The sequence below is a fragment of the Melitaea cinxia genome, chromosome 6, assembly GCF_905220565.1.
Source record: "Melitaea cinxia chromosome 6, ilMelCinx1.1, whole genome shotgun sequence".
Classification (NCBI taxonomy): domain Eukaryota; kingdom Metazoa; phylum Arthropoda; class Insecta; order Lepidoptera; family Nymphalidae; genus Melitaea; species Melitaea cinxia.
The window spans coordinates 11443136-11466795 of record NC_059399.1 but is presented as its reverse complement, the minus strand read 5'-3'; the positions used below and the strand labels follow the sequence as shown (position 1 = coordinate 11466795).

Here is a 23660-nt window from a genome sequence, read left to right as displayed (position 1 = left end):
CCAAATTTCTTCGTTAGATCCCCTTAGACCTATTTTGGCGGACAGGTAAACAAATGAAAAGTTGCAGGAAACCGTCTCTTTTTTTACTTTTTAATTTCATTTTTAAAATGTCACCTTTTCATGTTATCAAAACCAGCCAGTTGCAAACGATACAACCAAAAAGATTTTATTGCAGGTTTTTGCTAGAAAATACGAAAAGATCTTTTCCCTAATCTATTATATTGAAATTAACATATAATTTACTAAATTATATGGCAATAAACCCATTTATTACATTAACCAGGTTCATTTTGTGCATTATACTAAACATGTACTTTGACTAATCCCTAATATATAAATGTGAATGTAAGTTTATTTGTTACGCTTTCACGCGAAAACTGCTTAACTGATCATCATGAAACTTTGTACGCATAGTCTAGGAGGTATAAAAGTAACATAGGATTCTTTTTATAAAAATAAATTAATGCGACCAAAGTCACGGGTAAAAGCTAGTAATAAATAAACTTCAGATAATTTTGTTTTAAATTCATATTGTTTGAAAATTATCAAGTTGTATTCTAATTCAGTTTATTATTAGCAATGCATCATTTACATTTATTTGATATTTACAAATGATAATTATGTCAGATTAATATAATTTATGCTGTGTGGCTGCGGCAGTAAAGAATACAGCCACCCCAACTCTTCCCGTGGGTGTCGTAAGAGGCGACTAAGGGATAAGATAGTTCAACTGCCACCTTGGAACTTAAAAAGCCGACCGATAACGGGATCCAACTGCTGGCTTTTAAATACACAGTCTGAAGACGGGCAGCAGCGTCTTCGGTGCGACAAAGCCAGCCCTGCGGTCACCAACTCGCCTGCCCAGGGTTGACTGTGGGCAGCGCAAGTGGGTTTACGCCATTTTTTGCGCAAACTTGTGGAGACCTATGTCCAGTAGTGGACTGCAATAAGCTGAAGTTATAATATAATTTGTTAATTTCTAGTAAAGCGTATTAACTTCGGATTATGAATTTAAAAATAGTATTTTGTATAATACTTTTAACAGAGTATTAATTTATACTTTTTATAATTTATTTGCGTTTATGCTGACTACTCAGCACCTAAAAGGTGTGGTTATTACCGGACTGGCAAAGAAAAAGGAGGGTTATAATTTTAACAGTCTGCATGAATGTGTGTGTATGTGTGAGTACGTTTATCTGTTCCCTCATATCTCCCAAACTACTTGTAATATTTAGGTAAATGGGGTATTATTAGAAGCGTCTTAATTGTCCGCTAGTTATAGGCTATATGATGTCACAATATATTAAATGAGGCACCCTCCAGAGTGAAGTGTACATAGTGAAGTTTTTTTGTCGTAGTCGGGTTTTAGTTTATAAAAATTTTCTTTTATTTTTATTATGATATGATGACACGAATGCTTAAAAAATATGTTTTGTAAAAACTAGTAATATTTTCAAACATATATGTATAGTAATAATAATAAATATTCTTTATTGTACACCAAAGAAATATACAATATATTAAGATTAGTCTTAGCTTTGTACAACAGGCAGCCTTATCGCTAAAAAGCGATCTCTACCAGGTAATCGTGTTGCGGAGGATATTATGACCAGTGAATACAGACAGGCATAGGTGTACCTATAAGAAATAGAATAATATTATTGTATATTTATATATAATACTAGCGGTGCCCGCTACTTCGTCCGCGTGGAATTTAACAAAAAAGTTATTGTGTTGTTACATTTTAATGCTCTGGGAACTGAACAATACTTTTTTGTTAAATTCCACGCGAAAGAAGTCGCGGGCAAAGCTAGTGCTAAATATAAACCGTAATCAGTTTAAAATAATTATTAAGTTATATTTAAGCTGCAATTAATACGTCTTGGAAACTTCGATAACCCAGCCTTTATTGTTTGCTACGGTAAGATCAAAACATTATCTCAGATTTATTTAAAAGACCAGCACCTTGAAAATACCAGTTAGTGTGTGAGCGGCGACCGCGTGCTCCGTTCCGTCATCATGAAGCGTCTTCTGTGTTTGTGTTGTAAGTAATATTATATAATTTTAATGTTTATTAGTTGAATAGTTGAAAGTAAATGTATGTTGTAAAAGACTGTTCAATTCAATTATCAACTATTATAAATACCTATTTCTTTTAAGAGAAATCATAGTGATAATAATGTCGAGTTACGATAGAGGAAAATAACGTTTTTAAATTTTTAAATAAACAAGGTTAGGTTAGTTGTAGTTCTGTATTATATTTGTTTGTTGTATTTAATACTAATTAAATAGTGCTAAATCTGAACTAATATCTTTTAAAAAAGTATTTAACTAATTTGATTTTGTTGTTGATTGTCTCGTTACTATTATATATTTTAAAAAAAAATTAATGAAGTTTAAAAACAACGTTTATATATATACATAAATAAAGATTTATACTTTTTGTCTCGAAAGGGCAACGGGTAACCAATTATTTTATTTACAAAACAAATCAATATTGTATTGTAAAGATGTAACACACAAGAGTAACCTTAAGCAACAAAAATAATTTCCATAAATGTTACTAGCTGACGCGGCAAACGTTGTTTTGCCAATAAACTATCTAGGTACAATAAGTGTGCGGGGATTTACTTATAATCGAAAGCATTGTAGACAACGAAAGTATGCTTTATTTAGTTTAATAAATTAATCTTTACTAAAGTAACAAATATAACTTAAATTACAATGCTCGATATCTATCTAAACATCAAAAATAATTATTCATATTTTTTATTAAATTGATAGTTGATCAGCTATCGACCGGCTAAGGCAGGAGATCAAACTGAATTGAGAAAAAAATCATAATTAAAGGAAATTATTAAAAATAATAAAAAATAAAAATTGCAATGGAAAAATAGGGGTTGATCGTAGAGAGGTGGAAAATTAAGAGTAATATAATTTTTTTATTCTAAGTCACGACAAAATAAAAATCTTGCCAAGAAAATTAAAGTTTATAATTAACAAATAAAATATAGGGGTTGATCGTAGAGGGTTGAAAATTTAGGGTTGTATGTATTTTTTTATATTGTATCATAAAAAAATAAATATTAAAGAATTTATCTAAAAATTAAAAAAAATTAGGGGTGGGCTACCCTTAACATTTAGGGGGATGAAAAATAGATGTTGTTCGATTCTCAGATGTATCCAATATGCACACAAAATTTCATGAGAATCGGTCAAGCTGTTTCGGAGGAGTTTAACTACAAACACCGCGACACGAGAATTTTATATATTAGACTAGCTGATCCCGCAAACATTGTTTTGCCATATATGTTATTAACTTCCTCAACCCCCCCCCCCCCCCCACGTTATAACTTAGGGGGGTGAAAAATAGATGTTGTTTGATTCTCAGACCTACCCAATATGCACACAAAATTTCATGAGAATCGGTCAAGCCGTTTCGGAGGAGTTTAACTACAAACACCGCGACACGAGAATTTTATATATTAGATTACATCATCGCAAATCCAAACAATACGTTCTCTGTATTTATAATGGTGGAAACACCCACGAAGAGCGCTTTGTGCAAAGCCAAAATCAAACTATATTATAATCATTTTATACTGGTTTTAGGCATAATTATATAGTTAGCGCTATCTCGTACGTTTATCCAGAACAATCTATTTTATGTACACTTATCATCTATATGTTAATACGTGAAGAGAAAACCTTGTACCCCTTTTTACGAAATATGCGCGGACCTTTATAGTTTATATAGAGAAGAATTGCAGAATGCACTTTTTTTTATTATGCTTAAAAATACATAAAATAAATATAGATAAACATTACCCACACTACCATCTGTTTCACACACAAACGCATATATGCTCTTTTGTTTATTTTTATAGAAATTTAGTGTTTGATAACAGAACCTTAATAATGTTTTAACTAATAATTTAAATTAATTATGGTTGAATTTTGACCACTGGGCGACCAGTAGTAATTAATAAATATACTAGTAGAATTCCTCAAAATTATCACTTTTGATAAAAGCGTTTTGGGTTGTTATTAAATTAGCCCCTAATGATACATTAATATATACACAAATTAAATTGTGTATTATTTATACATTAAAAATAAAATTATTAAGATTTCGATACACATATCGCCCTTATCTTAATTAGAAGGTGAATTTTATAACGCTTTTGCTTAACAATTTATTTCGTGCTTACTTGACACAAGAGAAGAGACAATCTACGTAATATTACCGTTTCAAAACTTCAAGCAGAAAAAAAAGTAAACAAGAAGCTGGCAACAAGGGAAGAATAAAATTAGTTAATGATAGGTTTTTTAAGAACTTTTAGAATTTAAGACATGTACTAGTAAATATGAAGTCTTTCAGAATATACGAAATAATGTCAAGAAACAAATTATCATTACAAACAATATAGAAAGAGATTGAATAAATTTTACTCTAATCCTTCCTCCCTCCTCTAAATCACTTATCATAAAGGCATATATTTTTTGTTTTTTTCTTCGCATGATCTGTCAAATTAAAAAAAACTTTTATAATAATAATCATTATATATACTATAAGTAAGCATGAATTCCTATACTACGACAAACGTCGGTACGATACAAACCCAATAATAGCAACATCCAGTGCTGTGAATGATACGCCAACATGTCTTCTTGTTCTCTTATTAAGATTATTGGATGTATCATCAGATAATTTTATTACATTACATGATTCAAAGACTTGTGAACTTGACCTGTAGGTATATTTTTTGCCGAACGATGTTAATATAAAATCGAAGAGTATGGCGTCGTGGTGCTTCTCTTAACAATGTATAGTCGTGATTTTAAACCTTACAATGTTTTTAATGGTAATGAGTTTTTAGACAGTTTTTTGTTATTAATTATCAATGAAATTCACAATATACTAATACTGTATAGTATAACAAAAACCACATAGGCATACAGTGCACTATAATAATTTGAATTAAGGCTCGATATATATATATATATATATATATATATATATATATAAATCTGTCACTCACACATATTTATTCTATATTGCCGAATAAAAAAGCGATAAAAGTTGATTATAAAATAACATTTTACTTCAAGATCTATCTTATCAAAAGTTACCTACAAAAATAATGAGATAAATCGTATAGGTTTATATTACTTCTTAATTAAACACACAAAAATGATAAAGTTTTTTTTATTTGATAAAAACACTATCCATAACAACATATATAGGTAATACATACTAGTAATATGATATTATAGTAAAGAAGCTCTATCATGTGAATAATCCTGCGCAGATGTATTGGAAGACATTTGACCTTGATCCGAGTTTCGAAATTTAATTTGCAAATTTCAAATATAAGCAAATACAAAGATTTTAGGGCACTCATGTTTATTCATAGAAATCTACCATAACTCCAAATAACAAGTGATTAAGATAGACAATGACGTTATTGATTCCTTATTTCCCAAATCTGTAGATTTTATAATACTAGTTTTTCCATCAAGACTCCAAAGTCATACATAATATTGCATCTTTTAAATTTGACTTAACAATCCTTAAAATAAATTGTTGATATCATAAGCTATTAACTCATCTGACGTCGTTATAGTTATCGAAAATTTATAAATACTATGTGGTAGCAAGTAAAAAAAACCATGTCAAGCCATGTGTTATTTCTCTATATACGTGAAGCAAAAACTTTGTACCCCTTTTCACGAAAATTGTGCGGACGGAGGAATATTTTATTTTATTGTTTAAAGTATAACGTACTTAAAAATTATAATATAATATAGTATATTATACACTACGCACATAAATTAACTGTTAATAGAAACATCATTCATAATAAGGCGAGAATTTAATTTAGTTGAAGATTGAATATATCTTAGAGTTTTTGATACCTTATATCAAATAAAATACAGACAATAAAGTTTATGTACTCTTCAACTTCTTTATAACATGTCTTTAATCAATATAAATCTAATATCTTTAAATCTAATAAATGTTTTCAGTGCTATCTCTGATAACCCTTACTTCGGCTCAGGAGAAAAGTCTCGAGAACTACCTACATGATGGCAACAATAAATTCACCGCAAAACTGTTCTACGTAAGTTTTAAGCATACTTACATTACAATACATACATACATTGCAAATAAAAGTTTTTAAAAAACCATAACGCGATATCTCAAAACCTGTAATATTTTTGGTATAAGCTCCAATTGATACTTTGACGATGATGCTATAAATATTATAATTATATAAAACTAGCATCTACTAATATATTCTCATATTTTTATTTCGAAGATTTTAAACATTATAATATTGTGTTATCTATGTGGTTACGGAATTAAAGAATATAGCCACCCCCTATCTTCCCGTGGGTGTCGTAAGAGGCGACGAAGAGATAACACGCAGTTCCACTATGATACTATCTCGGAACTTAAAAAGCCGACCGATAGCGGGATAACCATCCAACTGCTGGCTTTGAAATACACAGGCTGAAGACGGGCAGCAGCGTCTTCAGTGCGACAAAGCCAGCCCTGCGGTCACCAACCTGCCTGCCCAGCGTGGCGACTATGGCGAAAACACATGAGTTCACGCCATTTTTGGCGTGAACTTGTGGAGGCTTATGTCCAGTAGTGGACTGTAAAAGGCTGATGTGAAATATTGTGTAATCATATTTTATTTTTTATTTCATAGGAAATAGCGAAGTCAAACCCAAATGAAAATGTAGTTCTCTCCGCTTACTCTGTAATGACTCCGCTCGCGCAGCTCGCCCTAGCCTCAGTCGGAGAATCCCACGATGAACTGCTCGATGCAATCGGAATGCCTAATGACAACATAGTAAGACAATACTGATATATACAAAGACAGTTTATTTCTTTTGTCTTTAATTTTTATGACTGTGCAAAAAACGTCTGCAAATGTTCTTATGTTTGTTATATGTATAATTTTATAGACTAAAGCTGCATTTTCATCTGTGAACTCTAAACTTCGGTCAACAAAAGGAGTTACGCTGAATACTGCTAGTAAAATCTACGTGGCTGATAATTATAAAATAAATGCGCAATTTGCTGCCGCCACCCGAGACACATTTGGTTCAGAAATCCAGAACATTAACTTTAAGCTGCAAAAAGAAGCCGCTGATGAAGTCAATACATGGGTAGTTTTCTACTTAACTACACATAATACCAGCTTATTCAGAAATATAGATATTATATTTAAATATACTTTCAGGTTGAAAACCAAACTAATAATCGCATCAAAGATTTAGTATCACCAGATAGCTTAAACGGTGATACTAGAGCGCTTTTAGTCAATGCAATTTACTTTAAGGTTAGTACAAACATAATTATGAAGTTGTACTTTATTTGTTTCCTATGACCTTACTTTATCTGTTTTACATTAAACTTTTTATTTAGGGAACTTGGAAAATTCCTTTTAACAAACTTGCAACTACAGACAAAGACTTTCATGTCACCAAAGAAATTGTGAAACAAGTTCCAACCATGTATAGTAAAGATAATTACAAATATACGGACAGTAAAGAACTTAATGCTCAGGTAAGTCTGATATTCTTTTTGCTCTGATAGACTGATTAAGATCAAATAAAAAAATTGCAAACGTTTTCAGGTTCTTGAAATACCTTACGAAGGAGAAGAATCGTCGTGTGTTTTTGTGCTACCTCACGAAATAGACGGTATTCAAGAATTAGAAGAGAAACTTAAAGACCCATCAATACTCGACAAGGTCACTGAGAACATGGATGAGGTTGAAGTAGAAGTTTACCTTCCTAAGTTTAAAATCGAAACAACAACTGATTTGAAAGAAACTTTACCTAAGGTAAAAAACAAAAATATAATAATAGGTAGTCGAAATAATAGTCAATTAAATACGCTTTTTTTCGCAACAACTTAAAAAGTCCTCCTCAGATCTCGATGAACTTTAAATAATCATCAAAATCGGTACACCCAGTAAAAAGTTCTGAGATCAACACATTAAAAATACAGTCGAATTAAGAACCTTCTCCATTTTTTGCAGTCGGTTGATAATCAAATCGCATATTATTTTACAGATAGACGTCAAAAAGCTATTTTCTCCACAAGATGCTAGATTAGATAACCTGTTGGAAAATGTTGGAAATCTTTATATTGATTCAGCTATTCAAAAAGCATTTATTGAAGTCAATGAGGAAGGTGCTGAAGCCACTGCAGCTAACGGTAAGTACAATTATTTTATTTAACAAAACTAATACCTGATATTAATGATTAAGCCAAATCAATTAAGAAATTAATGTATTTTATGTATGAGAACATTTTTTTAAGAAACGAAATATTGTGTCCATATGGTATTATTTAATCCAAAATAATTATTTATATATATGAACTGTGGACAAATATTTTGTAAGTAATGCGGAACGCGATATATAGTGCTCTTTTAATGACGCTTTAGAACCTATATCTAAGGTTCACCCTGTAGTAAACTAGTTGCAATACCACGCTGAAAACGTGCAAAAAGAAATAATTACAAATAATACTACGTTAACGAATGTAATCTTGTGACATTTAATTTAACTTAATGTTAACGCTTTTTTTTTTCGCCAATTTGGGTCAGTGGGTAGCTCATAGGCATGTATCATACCAGGTAATATTAATATAGTTTTATAATATTACTAACTGACCCCGCAAACGTTATTTTGCCATAACACAAAATTTCAAATATTTTTCTCAATTTGATCGCAGCACTAACTGTCGGGACAAACTGAAATTAAAATAGAATAATATTTAATATTTGATGCTGCGATGGTAGCGCAGTCTACCGGATACAATGTAAAACATTCCAAAATTAACAACTACTTATAAATGAAAAATTAGTTAAATAAACATTATCCAGTGGACCAAATTGTGAATCTAAACCATCCTCGAATCCCCTTAAACTCACACAAAAAATTTCATCAAAATTCGTCCAGCCGTCTAGGAGGAGTTCAGTGACACACACACGCACACAAGAACTATATATATAAAGATACATTAATAATATCAAACTAAATATAACACGTGGTTCAATAAGTCCCGAGACTAAGGTACTAAAAAAAGGTCTTTTTTATAAAATTAATTTTTATTCATCAACATAATCTCCTCCAAGAGCGATACAGTCCCTCCAACGCTTTTCTAACTTTTCTATCCCATGTGTGTAGAACGATTTGTCTTTGGCTTCAAAATAAGCCTCCGTTGCTGCGATAACTTCACTATTTGAGTCAAATTTCTTACCCTGAAGCATTTTTTTGAGGTCTGCAAACAGCCAGTAATCGCTGGGGGCCAAGTCTTGCGAATAAGGGGGATGAGGAAGCAATTCGAAGCCCAATTCGTTAATTTTGGCCATCGTTCTCACGGACTTGTGACAAGGCGCGTTGTCCTGGTGAAACACCACTTTCTTTTTGTTCATGTGAGGCCGTTTATCCGCAATTTCGTACTTCAATCGCTCCAATAAGCACATGTAATAGTCACTATTTATATTTTGCCCCTTTTCAAGGTAGTCGATGAAAAGTATTCCATGCGCATCCCAAAATATAGACGCCATAACCTTACCGGCCGATTTCTGAGTCTTTGGACGCTTCGGGCGGCTTTCACCAGCCGCTCTCCACTCCGCTGCCTGCCGATTGGATTCCGGAGTGCAATGGTATATCCAGGTTTCATCCATTGTTACATACCGATGTAAAAAATCCTTTTTATTATGATTCATCAGCGTCAAACATCGCTCTGAATCATTGATACGTTGTTCCTTTTGATTAGTTGTAAGCAAACGCGGCACCCACTTAGAAAAAAGCTTTTTCATGGCCAAATTTTTATGTAAAATAGTGAAAACACTACCAGCTGAAATCTTCACTATCTCGGCTATCTCTCGCACTTTTACCTTCCGATCTTCCAATACGATTTTGAGGACTTCACTAATATTTTGTTGAGTCACTGCTTCATTTGGACGACCTGAGCGTTCCCCATCATTGGTGTCCATGCGACCGCGTTTGAAGTCGGCATACCACCGACAAATGGTTGCTTTAGAGGGAGCTGATCCTGCATAACATTTTATAAGCCATTGCTGTGCTTCAACGGTATTTTTTCCCATTAAAAAACAATGTTTTATCAACACGCGAAACTCGTTTTTTTCCATTGTATCGAAATTACAACCGTAGCGTCACTTAAATGTTTCAAAATCAATAATTTTATTGTTCTATTTTTTAAAATTTGACACATATTCTTGTATTGATAGCCAGTACTTTTTAAAAATCAAAAGAGTTTTTAATATATGCGCCATTTCCAGGTTAGTCTCGGGACTTATTAAACGATTGAAACGATTATAATTTTGACATTAATATAATAACAAATTAGTTCAAGCATTGTTTAGGAATCATCGCATGTCATGGTAATATAGGCATCATTTTCCCAGTGGTTTGTATTATTTCGTTTCTTTTGGATTGGTCTTCTATGTTTTGGCAATGAAGTAGGCTCTATCACTAATTTATTATTAAGCTAAAAAGCTAATTTTAATCTTAGCAAAAAGAACTAAAACATTGTTTTCCCGTACAAGATGTATATATAATATATAATTATTAATTGTACTACATGAAACATGATAGACCACTCTAACGGAACAGAACTTTAAATATTAACTTGTGACAAAGAAAAATTAATTGGTATTTCATAATTGTTTCGAACTGGTGTAGCCTACAAAAGACAACGTATGTTTAAGGTAAGTAAATGTGAAACTTTCGTAATTATAAAATATCGCATTTCTAACGCTTTCACCAAAAAAACTCCAAGCATCCCAATATATGTTAATTCCTAATCAAAAGTCTAAAAACTAATAAAAAGCCTAAATATTAAACTTCTTTGCTTCAAACCTTACGGAATTCCGTTAAAAATTTATTCGATAAGTTTGGTTCATTCAGTTTTTGGTAGAATTCACACTGACAGTAATGAGTCACATCCCACCAAAAATCTGCATGACCGATTATTGTACGTTATAATGATCTATTTTCTTTAACTACATGTGTCGTTTACTGGTTAGCTTATTATATGATTTTTTAATCTCAATTAAGAAAGCTTCTAAGATAAAAAAATCATCTTTTTTTTAAAAGATGAAAAAAATAGAATGTAAAAAGGTAGGTAGGTGGTAAAAGGTTATATAAAGGTTAATAAAATTTGGCGGACTTATTTCTTTCGTGACTGTTTTATTCCCCAAGCAGAAACAGCTCTTACATATAATAAAGAATATGCTTTTTAAAGCATCAAGATTTCCAGCACTCTGCTTCGAAGCTTTTCCAATTTTTTCGACCTTTGATTATTTCTGTCTAGTATCTTTTTAATTTCGTCGACCGATCTTTCCAATTGTTTGCTCCGTTTTCGTTTGCACGGCGGACCAGTCCAATTAGCAACTCATTTAGTTCATTTCAGGCTCCGCATTCGATACAGAATTTTTAAGATATCATAATTTATTTTCCAGTTTTTTTTAGTATAAAATAATTTCTTCTACTTTTTAACTAAGGCGGTAACTGAGGTGTGGTTAGGTGAGATAGGAAATATTGTGCTCAAAATCTGGTTCAGCCCGACTATGGAAGTACATACTTCGACCTTACAAGGTCACAGCTAAATAATACTGCTTTTAAAGAATGTTGTTTCTTTGGTAAGTAAGGTAACTAGAGCCCCTGGAGGGGATCGGGGATAGGGTTGGCAAAACGCTTGCAATGCTTCTGGTGTTGCAGACGTCTATAAGCTCCGGTAATAGCTTACCATCAGGTGAGCCATACGCTTGTTTGCCAAGCTAGTTGTATAAAATAAAAACTTACTCTTTCAATAGTTTTTTCTTGGAGTAATGAAATATTAAAATCATGCTATACTCTATCGAAAACTGTGGTTTTATTTCAGTGTTTGGAGTCTATTACTCTGAAAATCCTTACTTGAAGACCTTTGAAGCCGATAGACCATTTTATTTTGCCGTGAAATCTAAAGCATTGACTTTATTCAATGGTGTACTTATAAAAGTATAATAACACTGTATGTTGTTTCATTTTTATTTTATGTAAATTTTTATTTATCTAATCATTATATATATATATATATATATATATATATATATATATATATATATGTGTGTGTGTGTGTGTGTGTGTGTGTGTGTGTGTGTACGGTTTGCGTGTAATATTTAATTATATGAAGATGTAGTGACAAAAATTGAGAAATATTTCTTTAATAAATATTGATGCTAGAACTATATGGCGAAGTCTTGGGCCAGCGGTCACTGCACTGGCTGTTGCTCAGGCGCTTGTGGCTTCGATCCCCGCACGTGTCAAACACTTGTTTTGGCTTTATAGATGTTTGTCATGATCTGGGGGTTTTGTGTTTGTGTATTGTGTGTTTCCAAACACGATCAAGGGACACAATAGAAAATCCTATTGGGGCGGTTATTTATTTATTTATAATATCGCAGTTATTTGTATACAGGTGAGGTAACGTAAAATACAATTTAATACATTATTTTCTTAATTACTAAATCAATAACTTTCTAAAAATAAAATAATAAATTTATGCGTTTACTTAGCGATATTTTTGTTAAATAAAGTGTGAAATAATTATTTATGGCTAAATATATCGATTACTATGATTTTGTTTCAGAGTTCGGCATTAGAACTTTGTCAGCAATCGTAGTGGAAAATGTCTCCCCTCCTAAACTCTTCAAGGCCGATAAACCTTTTTACTTTGTAGTAAAATCTGGATCACTAGCTCTATTTAATGGAGTATTCCGGAGTGGATGATGTAAATACCTATTTATTTTGTAACTTTGATACAATTCATATAATGTAAACATCATTAAATTTGCTAAATCCGAATCACTGATTCTATTTAATTGAATACTCAGGAATGTACAGTGATACCGTTCATTTTTATTTTGTAACTTTAATACCATTCAAATAATATTATATGTTGTATCGCATATAATTACTCAAATTTTGATACTAAATTTTGTTCATTTTTAAATTAAAAAAAATGTTACCATATGTAATAAATATGAGTTTATTAAATATATATTTAATAAATATAGTATTGTATTCATGACTATAATTTCTTGAAAATAAATAAGCTGACAAAAGAAAATGTTTTTCTATTTAAAAGTACGCATTACGAAAGATTGATCAAAGGCTAGATCGATTTTAGTGTCTTGAGAGTTATTTCTTTAAAAATATAACTTCAAACTCAATATTATAATCTTATATTTATAAACTCAATCTTATACTTTAAGAGTCACTGACAATGATGACTGATTATACTTTAAGAGTCAACATCAAACCAAGAATTATTTTTGTTGGTCAATAATCGTCATCATATTTCCATACGTGTTACATAAATACGTACCTACATATTTACGTAAAGAAACTTAATAATTACCAAAAAAAATTATAGTGGGATAACCCATTGTAAAAGAAAGAGAATAGGTACAACAAAAATGAGAGGACAAATAAATTACGGGCGATCTGAGGTCGGGAAGTGGGTTTAAGGATAAAAAACAGTTTATCTCGATTTCCGGCTAAACTACAAGTCCTATGGAAAAAAGCACAATGGCAAAGTTGTAGGTAGTAAAAAGATCTACTGTAACTTTTGTCTACATTTTTTTCACATAACCTCAAATTCATGTAAAAAATTCAAAGAACCAAATTTTTTGTTTTTTATTTTTTCTTTCTAAATTCTCTTTTTACAAAATTTAGTGAAAGCTTATCTTTTTATGTTCCAAACGCATAGTATTTTTTGTATTTTTTTTTTTTTATTTGAAATATTTATTTTTTCAGTTTATTTAATTTATAAATTTACCAAGTTTGAAAACAATTTTTTTATTAATGCGTTATGGATTAGGCTCGGGTCCTCCTCCTACTTGAAAAATTAGGCCTATGACCAGCGGTAGGATGTTACAGGCTGAAGCAATCAATGAATCATGGGTGTATTTTAAACATTATTGAATAAATAGCCCGAGATATTATTAACAATATGTCTTATAACTTAATCTGATATTAGATAAAATGTTCACTAACAACGGCATGAAATATAGACTAACGTCCAAAAATGTTGATTTTTTTTTTTCGCTATTTAAATCAAGCAACAACACCTTTTACGAAGTCCTAAATTAAAGACACGCTCTAATGCTTTCGAACATAAATCTAGGAGGCGTATAAGTATAAATCACATATATAAAAATAAAAGGTTTAAAATCTGTATGATTGTTGTCATTAGCAATCAATAACAGTATTGTATAAAGATCTAAATACGTTACAATAAGCATGTATAATATGTATATCTATAGAAAGCTTATAACATCACCGAACGCTTTCTGGACATCATGGATTCTTCCACTGAAAAACGAAACAACTTGTTAAAGCCAAGCCATCTGTGCATGTCGCAAAAAGAGCTATAATTTTTGGATCACTGGCAGATCGGTCTTATTTAGAGTTGATATAAACCCAAAGTTGTGCTGAGTGTACATTTGTATACATGTGTAATTTACAACTATAAGTTCCCCTAAATATTTGTCGTCATCAATTGAAGGCTTAATCTTTGTTTTTTAATACTTTAAAATGGAATGGATTATAAAAATACTATTTGAGAAAATATATGCCTGCTGGATCCACTCTATTTGGTTACGTTTTTCTGACACTGGGAAACTCAATTAAGCCGTCTGTCGCTGAACTAAGATGGAAATTTAGGTTCTTTTATCTGATCATTAATTGATTCCAACAATAATTTTAGTGAAATTCATACATATATTGTGTTATATAGCCACTTTGACCAAATAGCAACTATGTTTGACTATTGCACTAATAAGTATTATTTATTTTCAGAATTTGGCGTAGCGTATATATCTGCAATTATCAATCCGCAAATCAAGATCTTCAAGGCTGACCATCCATTTATATTTTACTTGTACAGCGGAAACAACATCTTGTTTAGTGGCATTTTCCGTCAATAAATTTTATTATGCAGGTAAATTGTTCTATTTTTATCATGTACCAGTCGAAGAAAGTATTTTAAACAACGAACGGAGACCTGAGTATATACGAGTATTTAGGTTGGTACACCAGTACCACAAGTAATAAAATAAACGGTTACCGTCATACGACTGCCAAATGTAATAACAATTTTGAGTTTCTATGTTTTCTGTCCGATTCTGTAACTACAGGGATATGGTTTTATTCTATGTTAGCACTTATAAAGAACATTAAATTTAAAACATAGAATTATGATTCGACAACACATTCGATACTTTATCTTTTAGTACCTGGGTGACCGAGCTCAGCTCGGTATTTTTAGTAAATCGTGAAGGATTAGTAGTAGAAGAGAGAGTTAAAATGATTCGCTGCTGGTTTAGATGAAGTGTTTTTTAACCGACTTCAAAAAAAGAGGAAGTTACTCAATTCGGCCGGAGGAAACTCAATATATATATATATATATATATATATATATATATATATATATATATATATATATATATATATATATATATATATATATATATATATATATATATATATATATACAAGAATTGCTCGTTTTATTAGTATTAGATATTATAAAATGTAGGAGAATGATCAGAGCTTAATCCACCATGCTGCTCCAATGCGGGTTGGCGGATATATTCCCTACTATGAGTAACGATCACTATCAGGTGTATATGATAACAACCGGGACCAACGGCTTAATAATAATAATAATAAGAAGAAGAAAGAAGAGGAGAATAGAACGCCGTATCAACCTGGCCAGGGCCCTCATTGGTAGGCTACTAGCTTTCAGGTCGGGCAACACAAGGCCAAGGATTGTGCGCTCTGTTAGAATGGCCTTCAAAGGGCTAGGCATCAGCCTCAATCAGCCTGACATAGCCGATAAACTAACGGAGCGCATCGACGGCCTGAAGCAGAGAATCGCGGCATGGGGAAAGCGCATTCGCAGGTACTCTGAGAGAGTTGAGCGCTTTCGACAAAATCGCCTCTTCGTGAGTGATCAGAAAAGGTTCTATAGAAAGCTGAAGAACCCGATATCGAGCTCTGCTTCCCTAAAACCGAATACGGTTGACCTCGTCGCCTTCTGGCGCAACATATGGTCAGGGGAGGTGGAGCACGAGGAGGGCCCTTGGATTGCGGCGGTTCAGGACGCATGTGCTAAAATCGAACCGATGAACCCAATCGCCATCTCTACGGAGGACGTCAGTGGTGCGGTCCGGCGGGCTCCGAACTGGAAAAGTCCGGGGGCCGACGGTCTGCATCACTACTGGCTGAAAAGGCTCTCGGTCTGCCATGCGACCTTGGCTCGACAATACCAAGAGGCAATAGATCGGAAGACACTCCCGAACCTTTTCACTACCGGGATCACTCACTTAGTCACCACCCACCTAAGCACTCACCTAAGTCCACCAACACCGCAGATCCCACCAACTACCGCCCCATAACGTGTCTGACCTCCATCTATAAGACACTGACGTCAGTTCTGAGCTGTAAGATCTCACGACATATTGGTGAGTTTAATATCTTGTCTGCAGCTCAGAACGGATGTCGTGGAGGCGGTCGCGGTACAAAGGAGCTCCTTCTCATTGACTCTGTGGCGGGCCAGCTTGTCAGACGCAACCGTCGGAACTTTTCGGCCGCCTGGATCGACTACAAAAAGGCTTTCGACTCGGTACCTCATTCATGGCTCCTGAGGGTCCTCGAGCTGTACAAGATTGACCAGGCAGTTCGAGACTTCCTCGGAGTATGTATGGGGCAATGGAGCACGATCCTATGTCTCCAGGGCGAGCGACTGACGGGCGCGGATGACCCAATTAGGATACGGAGGGGTATTTTCCAGGGTGATTGCCTGAGTTCACTATGGTTCTGCTTGTCCTTGAACCCTCTAAGCACCCTGCTGGAGCGTTCAGGGACAGGCTTTCAGTTTCGGAGAGGAGGTACTAAAGTCTCCCACCTTCTCTACATGGACGACCTCAAATTGCTGGCACCTAACGCTGCACGCCTGCAGGAACTGCTGAAAATCACTAAGGAGTTCAGCAGTTCCATCAGGATGCAGCTTGGAGTGGATAAGTGTGCGGTCGTGCATGTGGACAGGGGTCAGTTGACTCAATCGTCGCAGCTTAGTCTCGAATTAACATCATTCAAGACCCTTTCCGAAGCTGAATCTTACCGGTATCTGGGCATGTCACAATGCATAGGGGTGAAGGAAGTGAACATGAAACAGGCAGTTTGTGAAATCTTTTTTGGACGGCTGACAAAAGTTCTTTGGAGCTATTTGTCTGGAGCCAACAAGGTCCGAGCCTATAACGCTTGGGTCATGCCCACTCTCTTGTACACCTTTGGCATACTCAGATGGACTCAGACCGAACTTGACGCCCTGGACAGAAGAGTCCGCACAACTATGACGTACCATCGCGTGCATCACCCTAAGTCGTCGGTCATGCGACTGTACATCCCGCGGAAGTGTGGTGGTCGAGGCATGTTAAGCGCTAAGACCATGCATAACCGCGAGGTGTGCAGCCTCAGGGCCTACTTTGAAACGAGACGGGACAGCGCTTTGCATGGTGACGTTTCAATGTGTGACAAAGGACTAACGCCCCTAGCCTTGGCCAAAGAGAACTGGCAGAAACCGGTCGTACTGAGCACCTCTGACCGGGAGACCGTATGGATGGAGAAGGAACTGCATGGACGGTTCTACAAGGCGCTTCACGCACCACACGTGGACAGAAGGCCTCCGTGCAGTGGCTGCGATTCGGCGACCTCTTTGGGGAAACCGAAGGTTTTGTCTGTGCAATACAAGATCAGGTGGTCAAGACAAACAACTACCGAAAGCACGTCCTGAAGGATGGCACTCCCGACTTCTGTCGAGCCTGTCGTCATCCCGGTGAGTCACTCAGGCATGTGCTTTCGGGTTGTTCCGCGCTTGCTAATACTGAGTACTTGCACAGACACAACCAAGTGGCCAAGATTCTCCACCAAGAGCTTGCTCTTATGTACGGTCTCCTGGAACAGGGGATGCCGTATTACCAATACTCACCGGTGCCAGTACTCGAACGCGACGGAGTCCGGCTCTACTGGGACCTGCCTATCGCCACAGACAGGACGATACTGGCGAACAAGCCTGATATCGTGGTGATGGACAGGGCACGGTCGAGGGTATTTTTAGTGGACATCACCGTCCCGCATGACGAGAACCTCGTGAAAGCCGAGACTGAGAAAAAACGTAAATATCTGGATCTGGCGCACGAGATTGTCGACATGTGGGGTGTGGGGTCTGCTGAAATAATCCCTATCGTAATATCTGCCAATGGTTTGATCCCGGTTAGCCTCGCTCACCATCTGAGGCAACTGGGGATCCGGGACGGTTCGCTCGCAGCCAGGATGCAGAAGGCTGTGTTACTTGACTCGGCTAGGATTGTCCGCCGGTTTCTCAGCCTACAACCCTAACCCCCGGCCGTTTGATCTCCCTGCCGGGGCGTATTCCTCCACCCGCTTATATTTATATATGTAAGTATAAGTAAATTTACTATATTATTTATATAAGTAGTTATTATAATATATATATCTATTATGTATTGGGCGGGCGGAGTGACATTCAGTAAGATAATAATAATAACATTTATTTCAGGCCTAGCCCATATAGTGTTAGTAACAATGTTTCTTATAGCCTAGTGTTAGTACAGAAAATTTAAAATAACAACATTTTTATATTTAGATTCTATTACATAATTATACTATTCATATTACATGGAGCTTTATCCAATGTCGCAACATTGGACTCTCCCATCGATCTACAAACACTTTCAGTATACTATTGTGGCTGCCGCGGAAACGCTTAACTAATGACGCGCACCTCTTGCGCATGTCGGCTTCATCATTCATCAAAGTCATCAACGCGCCTTTCCGCGAACATCAGTGAGGTACTACAGCGCTACGGCAGCCCCAACAGTATCCTGAACGCATTATTGTATTGTACGCGGAGGTCACTGTAAGCACGCAAGCTATAGCTGGTCCACAGACTGCACGTATAAAATGATTGGCAGAAAGGCTTTAAAAAGAGTTATTTTGACATCTTTTGTACAACGTGCAAATCTGCGAGCCAGCATGTTGCAGCGACCTGACAGCGACCTTCGCTCCCTGTCAATATCCTTATTATCGCCTAAGTTCTCGGTTACCCAATGACCCAAGTACTTAAAGCTGGTTACCTCGGGTATGGTTTTATAGCCTTTTGCACACGCCTTAAAAACCATGATTTCGCAATTCCTGGCATTGTACTTGAGTCCCTGAGCCTCAGCATATACTTCACATATAGACAATAATCGTCTAATGCACTGACCGATGGGCTCAGCAACACCATGTCATCTGCATGACTAATGTTATTGATGTTCAATCCGTCTACATAACACCCTATGCTACTGTTACTGAGCTCATCGACTAACTACTTTTTTTTTACTTAACTTTAACTTTTTGTTAAACTTAGTATTTCCTTCAAACATACAACTACATAGGTAAAAAAAAATTCATATTTTTTATACACATAAAAAGTTGTATAGACAATTTCATATATATTCGTAAGCTTTTATTTAATTATTTATAACTTTGTTTTTAGGTAACAGCAAGCAATATATAAATATAGCAGCACATGAACAATGTAAACAATGAACAAAGAACAAGAAAACCAAGAAGAGTTATTGTTGCTTAAGGAATCTGAGTAGCTTCTATCATTTTTATACTACTATATTCTACTAACTATTTTTGTTTATAAATGTCCTGTATCTGTATTTTTCTCTCGTTATAAATAAATATTTGTATTTAACAAATAATATTTTTACGATTTTTTTTCTCTTAAGGAGTAATAGTGTTTGATAATTTAGTACTTATTAAATACTTTTTGATTTTTCGAATTTACTCCTTAAATAACTACATAAAACCCGTGTTACGAAAAAAAAATAGGATTTGAAATCATGTGAAACAATAACGCCGAGCAGTGACGCCTGAGCAGTGACGTGAGACTGGCGACAATCACGATATTAAAATGTAGGGGTAAACTCTAGTCGCGTGCCGAAGCTGACACACACTTTTTTTATTATTTAATTCAATCAACTTTGTGTAAAACAATAATTAATTATTAATAATCAAGAATAAAATTAGACAAAAATTAAAGAAACACGTCTTGCAAAATGTATAAATCGTTTTCCTCACTTGTATTTAACGATCATCATCATTACATCACTACAGCCTATTGCAGTCAACTGCTGGACCTGACTTGGACTGACCTCCACAAGTTCGCGCCAAAAATGGCGTTAACCTATGTGTGTTGTCCATAGTCACCACGCTGGGCAGGCGGGTTGGTGACCACGTTGGGATTTAACTCCAAATTTTGAGCAAAATATTTCCTGCTGTTCTCTACCTAAATAAACGCTATTTTTTCACCCCACGCTATTACGACACCCACGGAAAGACTTCTACCGTAGCTACACAGCGAAAATAATAAACGAACAGAATAAACACTAACAACGACAAAAAAACCTTAGAATAGCATCTGACTATATTAGCTTGGGTTGTATGTGGCGTACATGAGTGTCGGAACCAACACCCCCTCATGCACAGCCAAACGAGCCTTGTTAGACACCTTCCGACTGCTCATAAATGAGTGCAAAGCTCTATTCACCCTGTTTCCTGCATTCACTCTTCTTTCAATATCACTCTCACACTTTCCATCTCTTGTAAACTTTGAACCCAGATACACAAACTCATTCACCTGTTCAATTTGTTCATCTCCAATCACGATATTGCAGTCTGTCACTGCCTCAACTCTTTCAAACACCATCACTTTCGTCTTCTGTACATTAATCTTCATTCCCTTTCTTACAAAGGTTCCACTCATATCAGTGACCATCTCCTACAACTTCTCGGGCGAAGACGCAAGTAATACTTGATCATCAACATAGAGAAGACATTTGACGAGTAACTCATTCATTCTCAACCCACTTTCATTCTTTTTTACATCTGTCAAACAATTGTCCATGAATAGATTAAACAGCCACGGTGACGCTACACATCCCTGTCTAACACACCTTTTTCGATATTAAACCATTCAGTGTATGCTCCTTTTATCCTCACACAAGCACTAGAATCCCTATAAAGAAATTGCAATGCTCGTATGAGGACACTGCTCACACCATTCACAGACAATGTTGACCACAATTCATTCCTCATCACTCTATCATAGGCCTTTTCTAAATCCACGAACGCGCAATAGACTTTTTTGTTTTTTGCCAAACACTTTTCGGCTATGCACCGCAAAGAAAAGAACTGATCCGTACATCCCATTCCCGTTCTAAATCCCGCTTGTGCATCCCATACTTTATCGTCCGTTTCATTCACAACCCTCTCAATCAACACTTTTGCATATAATTTACCGACAATGCTGAGGAGGCTTATACCGCGGTAATTCCTGCAGTCTTGCCGTGACCCTTTTCCTTTGTACAACGGAACGATTTCGGCTTTGCACAAGTCTCCCGGTACTTGCCCATTTCGCTAGCACAAATCAAAAAGGCGGTACAGCTGGCTAGACACTATGCCATGTCCAGCCTTCATCATTTCGACGGTAATCCTGTCATACCCTGCAGCATTACCTAATCTCATACTTTTCAACGCTTTCACTATTTCATCCATGCTTATCTCACTTTCATCAACATTTATACTCTCTTCCTTGGAAGGTGCCGTATGTTGTACCTGCACTTCCTCTCTTTCGAACAAACTTTAAAAATACTCTTTCCATCTCTTTAACACACATTCTTCTCCTTTTATAATGCTCCCATCTTGACTCCTGATTGTACTCAGTTCCGAGGTAGAGGTTTTTCCTCTAGCGGTTTTGATGGATTTCCAGAAAAACTTGATGTTTGACTGGAAATCTTCAGTAAGCATTCTATCAAAATCATCCTTTCGTTCTTCTTTCATTCTAGACAACTTCTTTCGCCGCTAATTTCAATCTTTTATACTTCGTTCTTACTTCCCTTATCTCGTCATCCGTTGCCTTTTGAACTTTTTGGTTAGCTTTTGTCGCTAACCAATCCAACCACGCTTTCTTCTTTTCTTGCACAGCCTTTTGTACATCTTTATCCATCCACACATTATAATAGTTCTTTCTACCTTTCCTTCTTTTAGCTACCCCGCATACCTCAATAGCAACATTCACGACCCCTTTCTTAAATTTATCCCACAAATCTTCAATCACACCTATCTCTTCTATGCCTTTAAAACTTTCTTTCAGTTTCTCTACATACTCGTCTTTCTTTTCCTTTTCTTGTAGGTTTTCCACTTTCACTCTGTCCAAAACACTCGTAGGCTCGGCCCTTCGATGTCGCCATCGTTTAAAGAGACCACGCATTCGGGCTACGACCAGGAAGTGGTCTGTGTCGAGGCCTACACCGCGGTATGCCCGAGTGTCTAGCACTTTCTTCCTCAGTCTTTCATCCACTATTACAAAATCAATCATACGTCTAGACTCACCCTCATCTCTTGTATACAAATGGATCTTTTTGTGGTCAAACATTGTGTTGACCACGCAAAAATTCCATTCCAAGCATACTTCAAGCAGGCTTCTCCCATTGTCGTTCACTCTCTCGTCCCCAAACGTACCCAGAACTCTTTCATACCCATCACGCTTCACTCCAACCCATCCATTAAAGTCCCCTAACATCACGATCTGTTCATTTTCTCCGCACTTATTCAAGACATCTCTCATGCCATCCCAAAATTCCTCTCTCTCTCGTGTTGGGCTTTTGATGACTCACCTCCGCACAGCTCTGTCAGTGCGTAGACCCCAACGATAAAAAAGCGAGTGAGTCCGACTTTTAGCCTGATCCAGAGGAATCTTGGGCTTACACATTCATGCTCCATCACACATTCAACCATTCGAGAGGAAAGAATCACACCAACTCCCTGACAGCCTCGGCTGGTTTCGGGGACTCCCGACCAGTATGCCGTGTAGGGCACCATGTACTGTGGTGTCACATTCCTTCCTCTTAGTTTCATTCACGCATAGAACATCTATACATCGTTCATCCATCATCTGACATACTCCATCTACCTTACCATCCATTCCTCCTCTTACATTCAACGTAGCGAAGCGGCTCTCCATGGGCCACTTTTCACCTCCGCGAGGAACGAGACATGATAGGCGGCGAACCACATCGCCGCCATTTTGGTTATTTAAATTGTTTTTAACCATTGCGTTCCCACGAATAGCGATGGAAAGGTTTGTCCACCCCAGCAGAGCCCCGCATGCCAGGGTAAGGGCTAGCCTAATTCTGGGTCACCCGGTCCCAGGGCAGAGTGGCACGCTCATGACTAGGCTTGCCCCTAGCCACGCATCCATCCGCGCGGCGGCTTTCGTCTATCTTTCGTTTGCGAGCAAACACAATCATTAAAGTAAAACTTTTAAAATGTACCGAATTTCTTCGTTAGATTCCCTTAGACCTATTTTGGCAGACAGATAAACCAACGAAAAGTTGCGGGAAACCGTTTTTTACTTTTCAATTTCATTTTTAAAATGTCACCTTTGCATGTTATCAAAACCAGCCAGTTACAAACGATAC

At 35.8% G+C, this 23660-nt stretch overlaps 1 protein-coding gene across 2 annotated transcripts; it reads left to right on the top strand.

The window, feature by feature from the left end:
- Positions 1–1976: 1976 nt before the first annotated feature.
- Positions 1977–19877, top strand: LOC123654372 (alaserpin-like). Of its 2 annotated transcripts, none has more exons than XM_045590285.1 (10): positions 1977–2044; positions 6031–6125; positions 6720–6863; positions 6979–7182; positions 7257–7355; positions 7442–7582; positions 7653–7862; positions 8095–8239; positions 14902–15043; positions 19667–19877. In XM_045590285.1, exons 1-9 carry the CDS (start codon positions 2020–2022, stop codon positions 15027–15029), a joined length of 1191 nt encoding a protein of 396 aa, XP_045446241.1. In that variant the 5' UTR covers positions 1977–2019; the 3' UTR covers positions 15030–15043; positions 19667–19877. The 2 variants fall into 2 exon arrangements, with proteins under 2 accessions (XP_045446241.1, XP_045446239.1); XM_045590283.1 differs by lacking the exon at positions 19667–19877 and adding an exon at positions 12689–12829 and having other exon boundaries at positions 14902–15040.
- Positions 19878–23660: the final 3783 nt, after the last annotated feature.